This window comes from Daucus carota, chromosome 2, assembly GCF_001625215.2.
Source record: "Daucus carota subsp. sativus chromosome 2, DH1 v3.0, whole genome shotgun sequence".
In the NCBI taxonomy this organism is placed as follows: Eukaryota; Viridiplantae; Streptophyta; class Magnoliopsida; order Apiales; family Apiaceae; genus Daucus; species Daucus carota.
Window position 1 is genome coordinate 15,186,312 of NC_030382.2, and position 7,943 is coordinate 15,194,254.

The 7,943-nt window shown below is 38.8% G+C and overlaps 1 protein-coding gene across 1 annotated transcript; it reads left to right on the top strand.

Annotated features, from left to right (window-relative positions):
- Positions 1-3,018: 3,018 nt before the first annotated feature.
- Positions 3,019-3,828, top strand: LOC135150375 (uncharacterized). Its single transcript, XM_064086656.1, has one exon. The coding sequence runs from the start codon at positions 3,019-3,021 to the stop codon at positions 3,826-3,828; it is 810 nt and encodes a 269-aa protein (XP_063942726.1).
- The last annotated feature ends 4,115 nt before the right edge of the window (positions 3,829-7,943 follow it).

The window sequence follows — 7,943 nt, forward strand, 5'->3', positions numbered from 1 at the left end:
TTAAACTGAGTCCCATTGTCCGTAACCATGATTCGTGGTATTCCATACCTGCAGATAATGTTCTCCCATACAAACTGAGCAACCTGTTTGGTGGTTATCTTGGCCAGGGGTTTGGCCTCAATCCACTTAGTAAAATAATCAATTGCTACCAACAAAAATTTCCTTTGCGCACTAGCGAGTGGAAATGGTCCAAGTATGTCCATTCCCCACATTGCGAACGGGATGGGGGTGTTAATGGATGTCAACATCTCAGGGGGTTGCCGTATTATTGGTGCGAACCTTTGGCAGCGATCGCACCTTTTCACATAATCTTGGGCATGCTTAAGCATATCTGGCCAACAAAACCCAAGACGGGTGATTTTATGGGCCAGTGCCCTTCCTCCAAGGTGCTGGCCACACACGCCTTCATGAACTTCTCTAAGGGCTTACCTAGCCTCATCCGGCCTTAAACATCTCAAATAAGGAATAACAAACGATTTCCTATATAGGATCCCCTCAATGACCACATACTTGAGGGCCCATACTTGCAACTTTCGTGCTTCATCAGCATTCGGCGGTAAGTGTCCCTTTTCCAGATTTAACTTAATCTCATCCATCCAGGTTGCCCCTGTATCAATGGGAGCTACTAATTTTGCTTCGATGCTCGGGGTTCTCAAAACCTGATAATAAACGCTTCCTGAACACACCTCGTCATCAGAGGATGCGAATTACGACAAGGCATCAGCCTTAGTGTTTTCCTCCCTCGGCACATATTCTACTAGGCATTCTTCAAATAGTGCCATCTGGGTCTTCACAATCCTTAGATACTTTGACATAGCTTCCTCACGAGCTTCGAACTCACCATTCACTTGGAAGACTACGAGCTTTGAGTCGCCACAGACTTTCAAGTTTTTTACCCTCAAGGTTGCTTCATTATTAGTGGTTGGGAAGTCTAGCTTAATAGCATATTCCACCGTAAAGCCATCAGGGCTTTGGAGCACCAATCCTGCACCACTACCTTTTATTTTTGAAGCCCCGTCAAAAAATAGCAACCAGTATTCTTTAGGTTTCTCTTCCTTGGTGGGCTCTTCTACCTTGTCTTCCTGCCCCCCGACTTCCTCGTTGTTAATGGTACATTCGACGAGGAAGTCAGCTAAAGCCTGTGCCTTAATCGCCGTTCGAGGCTTGTATCGGATATCAAACTCCCCGAGCTCAATTGCCCACTTAATTAATCTTCCGCTAGCCTTCGGGCTATGTATAACGTTACGATGAAGTTGGTCTGTCAAGACTTCTATTTTATGAGATTGAAAATAGGGTCTTAATTTCCTTGAGGCCGTAATCATGGCCAAAGCAAATTTTTCGATCACCGAGTAATTGAGCTCTGCTCCATGCAAAACCTTGCTCACGTAGTACACCGGTTTTTGAACTTTGAACTCTTCTCGAACTAATACAGCACTCAATGCTTGTTCTGAAACAGCTAGGTATACATACAAGGTCTCACCATCAATGGGTTTCGATAGAAGAGGTGGCTCTGCCATGTACTTCTTCAGTTCCTCAAAAGCTACTTGGCTCTCTTCTGTCCACTCGAAATTCTTAACTTTTTTCAAGGCTTTGAAGAAAGGTAAGCATTTCTCTCCCGACTTGGATACAAATCATCCCAGGGCCGCAATCCTTCCTGTTAACTTCTGCACATCTCTTACACTCTTGGGAGGTTCCATGTCGAGGATAGCTTTTATTTTGTTAGGGTTGGCCTCAATACCACGTTTGGAGACCATTAGACCAAGAAACTTCCCGGAACCAACCCCAAAGGCGCACTTGGCCGGGTTTAACATCATCTTATGCGTCCTCAGGACTTCAAAAGCTTTTTTCAAATGTTCAAGGTGATCTGCTTTATTTAAGCTTTTCACCAGCATATCATCAACGTATACTTCCATAGTTTTGCCTATCAGATGTTTGAACATCTTGTTTGCTAGGCGTTGGTATGTAGCTCCTGCATTCTTAAGTCCAAATGCCATAACCAAATAACAGAAGACACCAAAGTCGGTAATGAATGATACCTTGGGGACGTCGTCTTTGTTCATCCGAATCTGATTATATCCGCTGAACCCGTCCATAAAACTTAGCATCTCATGGCCAACAGTGGCATCTATTAGCGTGTCTATCCTTGGAAGTGGGAAACAATCCTTGGGACAAGCATCATTCAGATCAGTGAAGTCTACGCACATTCTCCACTTTCCATTGGCCTTCTTGACCATGACAGGGTTAGCTAGCCATTCTGGAAATTGAATTTCCTCAATAAACCCGGCTTCCAACAACTTATCGACCTCCTGTTTAATGGCTTCCTGCCTTTCGGGGGCGAAATTCCTCTTCTTTTGCTTAATCGGTTTCCTATCAGGATTCACATTCAACTTATGAGTCATAAATAAGGGATCAATACCCGGCATGTCAGCCGCTGTCCAAGCAAAAACATCACGGTTGTTCCTCAAGAATTTTACTAGTTCTTGCCTAAAATCTTCCTGGAGTAACGCTCCAACATGGGTGATCTTTTCGGGTTCCTCAGTATATAATGGGATTGGAATCAAGTCTTCGGATGGCTTGCCTCTTCTTTCTTCCTCTTCTCGGACATCAAGGTCCTCTATGGGCAGCACTTGCCCCCCAGTTCCTCCGGATCTCAATACTCCGATGTAACAACTTCGGGCCATTTTCTGATCTCCCAACTCCTCTCCAACTCCGTTCCTAGTTGGGAATTTAATCTTCATGTGGTAAGTGGACGGGATTGCCTTAAAAGCGTGTATCCCAGTCCTTCCAAGGATGGCATTATAGGTCGACGAGGCTTTAACAACCAAGAAATTTATCATACATGTGGCTTGTCTAGGTTCGGTACCCATAGTTACATGGAGTTGGATCATGCCTTCAATCTTGGTTTCCACATTGTTGAAGCCATATATAGGCATATTCAAGGGTGTTAGTTGAGTATCGGAGTATCCCATCTTTTCATAGGCATCATAGAACAAGATATCCACCGAGGCTCCATTATCAATGAGCACTCTATTTACGGACGAGTTTCCAATCACTGGTGTAATTGATGACAATTTTCGCCGGTCTCTAGCCAAAAGAGCCCCTGATAATATGAACGACTTACAAGAGAGAGCCGGGAAGTATATTAAGGCAGAGGAAAGCCCAAGGAAATCCCAGAGTAACCGAGGGCCGAACACTAACTTTAAGAAACATGGGAATGATGCCGAGTATAACGCTGAGAATAAATATGCCAAAAAGGATGATGATGAGAAGTCGCCTGCTAAAAAGAAGGTAGGACCAAGGTTCACTGAATATGCTAGGCTCAATGCGCCAAGAAGTCAAATCCTAATGGAGATCGAAAAGGATGAGAGTGTCCGATGGCCGAAGCCCATAAGGACCGACCCCGAGAAACGAAACAAGGATTTGTATTGTCGATTCCACAAAGACACGGGGCATAAAACCGATGATTGTCGGCAGCTGAAAGATGAAATTGAATTCTTGATCCGAAGAGGCAAGTTGTCCAAATTCACCAAGGATGGAGACAAAAATTATCGGGACAATAACAGCCGTGGAAGAGACAATGATGATAAGAGAACCCAGCCTCGAGGGCCTGTGATTAACGTGATCTCCGGAGGGCCTACAGCTGCCGGAACCTCAAGTAATTCAAGGAAAGCTTATGCGAGGGAAGTGATGAGTATAGTTGGAGAACCCCCGAAGCGGGCAAAAATTGACTATGCAATGGCATTCGATAACGTCGACCTCGAGAAGGTAAAATTCCCCCATGATGACGTGGGTGTGCGGCTAACCCTCTATCAACGATGGAATAAATAAGAGAGATTAGGGTTATGGTAAAGGCCTTGCTGGGTAGCAGCCCAAAATAAAAACTTTAACGAGCTCTTAATTTTGTATGGGCCTAACTCTATACATGGTTTACAATATAAAAAAGGATTTTTTTAAACATAATCTTCTGATTAATTTTTAAAAATTAATATTATTTGGTTATAAGAAAAATTATATTAAAATATAATTATAAGATATTAGCTATGGTCCACGAGTGTACCATAGAGAGTAAATTAAAAGTACCAGGGTACCACGGGTAGAATTCAAAAATGCGATGGTACCATTGAGAAAAGCCAATTCTATGAGGGCACCATCAAGAATTTCCCTAATATATTTCACAAATGTTGATATGAATAAAAATAATACTCTAAACCTTCCATTATGTAGTGTTATGGTTAAATACAATCATATATCTATTTAATATTATATATCAAATAAAATAATTGACTCAACCAATTTTTTTTATATTTTTTCCACTTGAGCATCAAAATATATAGCCCAAGGAGAGAAGTATGTGTAAAGTTATTTCTAGAGGATGATGGAGATAGTGAGATAAATTGATTCAATAACATTAAAATCTTATATATGAATGTTATTCAAGAATACGAATCTAACCAAATAAAATAAAATAATAATAACATGTTTTATTGCTTTAACCAAGAGTGTCAGATTGGATAACTGCTCAACTCATTCTATACATGGTGACTCATGATGATGTTGTGACTCTTGAACAAGAGAATGTGTTTAAGCACTAATAAAAACGTATTAGGATAATTTGGCTACACTTAGGCCAAAATGGGCATTCAAGGAAGTTCAAAAGCTTTGGTGAGATAAGCCTTTTAAGCACTAAATTGAAGCATGTCAATGTATTAGAGTATACACTCTCCTTGGAGGCTGATGAGCTACTAAAGGTAGCTAAGGAGTTATAGTGTAGCTTGTTGGGGTTTATATATATCAAGGTTTTCATAATTTCATGGCTACTTCTTCATAATCTGAGGTCTATCAATTAGTAGAGAATCGATAGGTTGAATATATCTTTGTAATTTAAGAATTAACCAAATATGCATTTTGGTTAAAAAACCAGTCCAAGTCATTTCACCACTTTGAGTTTAGCCCTCACTGTGATACAAATAACTATTCCATAATCTTTATGAATAGACATTTTAGACTTACAAATCCCATCTCCACCTTTCAAAATTTAAATACTAGAGTAAGAAATATGTTGTCCGAAATTCGATAAAATGGACACATGGAACACGGAGAAACTCAAAAATAAGATAATGTAGCCCAACATTTCTTTAGAGAATGACGGAAATAATGAGATATTTGTGATTGAATAACATAAAAATCTCATATATGAATATAATTCAACAATATATATAAACAAAATAATAATTACATGTTTTATCGTCTTAACCAAGAGTACCAATTAGATAGCTACAAAATTCAATCTATACAAGTAAACGAAAACATCTATTGTGATATACATAAGTAAATTCTATTTTCACCCTTATATAATTAAAAAGTACCACGCTATTTCATACCAAACATATAGTAATGAACTAACTTATTTTATTTAATTGGCTACAAACCATGCTAATATCCCCAGTATTAGCGTCCAGTGGCACCCATGCCCGGGCTTTTGTAGATATTTTTGTAGTATTCGCTATATTCTATGTTTGTAAAAACCATTTTACCATCGGTAGCTGCTCCCCATATCCCTCCTCCTTCATCGCCTCTCCAAATTCTGCGTCTAGATTAGGTCTTTGTTATCTTCCTCCTTTCAAATTCAAATTCCAATTTTGAAACTGGCTGTGCTCAAGGTTCTCTCTCTTCATCAGCTAAGTCATTGAAATATGGATCTCAAAGAGCTTACACAAATCAAAACACCACATGCATCAACAAAACATTGGTAAATTGACCACTACAAGAAAAACCGAATATTTTTGACCGATTATTTTTTATCACCTTATTTTCGACCGAACGCAATCACTTTTAAGGTCAAACTCGCATTTCACCAAGTCAAGGCTTAAATTGACCGAATAATTTTGATTGCTCGTATATTTGACTGAACGCGGTCAAAATTAGAGAGCGGTCAAATTTATTCGGTCAATTTTAAATGGTGAGCCCCGTAAAAAATGGAGAGAACTTTCGGGCAAAAGCTTGATTCGATGATGTCATCAAAATTGACCGATTGCAGTCCAATATGCATTCGGTCAAAATTATTTTCTAGGCGGGAATTTTCCCGCACAAAGCCTCAAAAAAAGTTAAATATAATTTTGACTGGGGTCGGTCAAAATTATAGAATTGACCGCCCGTGGTCAAGTTGGGTGTGGCCAAATTTATTCCCGGCGTCGGAGTTTGCCCGCACAAAAGTTTTAGAAAAAGCTGAATATATGTTTTGACTGAAATGGGTCAGAATTATAAAATTGACCGTTTTTAGTCAATTAGGTATTTTTGACCGCTTTCGGTCAGGTATATAATTGTGACTGAAACCGGCCGAATTAACCCTTCCCAGATTGGAATACCGACAGCCCAACTCACTCAAGCCGCTTTCCTTTCTCATTTCGTTCCCTTTTTGTCTTCTATTCTCCCTTTTCCACCATTTCTCTTCTTTCATGCCATCATATATATCATATACATCTCATCAAATCATTGAGATTATCAAGTAAGTATCACATTCTAGTATTTTAATTTTACTAGTTTTTTCCTTTAAATAATATAAATTCAATACCTAATTAAATTGTGTTTCCTAAATTTGTTAAATTAGTGTAGAGTGTTGTTGGTGAAATTGGTACAAATGTTTGATGTTACTCATGGATGATGAAATTAGTATAGATGTGTGTATGAGTAAACATTTTAGGTATGAATTAATTCTATTTTTGTGATCTTATTTTATTTGCAGTTATATTGAATTGTGTGTATATTTGGTAGATGACATCCAATCGTAGTTCAGTTGGTCGTAGTCTATACAATGAGTTGAAATATATAACGTAAGAATACAAGAATGGTGTTGACAGTTTTCTTAAATATTCTTGTGATAATCATAAAGATGAAGATGAAGGCCTTATGAGATGTCCATGTCAAAAGTGTAATGGTATCTTCATGGGATTATGCAATGGTATACCAAATGGGATTTACACGTGGAGAAGGATATGCCCCGAGTTGAAGTTGGAATGAGTTTTGGTTGTAATGATGATGATGACATGTATGATGCTCATAACATGCTAAGAGATTTTGCAGATGTAAATAGATATTTTAAGAATTTTGCGGAGGAACCAAATGCCGATGCAAAAGAATTTTGCAATATGGTGAATGATGCCTTTGAACCAATCTATCCAAATAACAAGGATTACACAAGCTTGTCATTTGTAAACAAGCTACTACATTTCAAGAACAAGCATCATTGTAGTAATAATGGCTTCGATGAGTTACTTTGCCTTATTGGATCGGTGTTACTAGATGGTCACAAACTTCCCAGGAGCTATTATGAGGTGCGAAAGATGATTCAGTGGATCTCGTCGTGAGGGTTTCAGCAGAGGTACATCGCATGGTTCATTCTTTAGAGATGAGGGAGGTGCCACGTACGTTTTTAAATGAGCAGATGCATCGTCTAGCTGATGAGGCCTTTCCAAATCATGTTGATCCGATGCAGCAAGAATCCTGGAGTCAATATATGCGCTTGACAACGAATTTTGCTGTGGATGCCCTCAAATTGAACGATAAAGTCATTTTATAGGTAATGTTGTACATCATACTTTCTTTTTTTATACCTGCAAGTCTTTTTAATTAAAAATGCTTCGTTGCTTTTCTTTGTACTTGCGGATACTTGTTTTCATTGAGTTGGCCTATAAAGTTGGTTACTAAATTTTTCTTTGGTGTTACTACTTGTAGTTGATATAAGAGTGACAGGCTCAGGCCTGCACTGTGTTGGCAACTAAACTTAAATAAATCCCTGGGTTATAAAAGCACAAGAAATTAGCCTTCCACATGCAGCTATTATATTTGTCATTTTGTTTTCCATGTATTTGAATTAAACTATATTATAAGAAAAGAATCAAATGATGAGAATTAAGGATAATAATCATGCATGGATGTCTAACAGC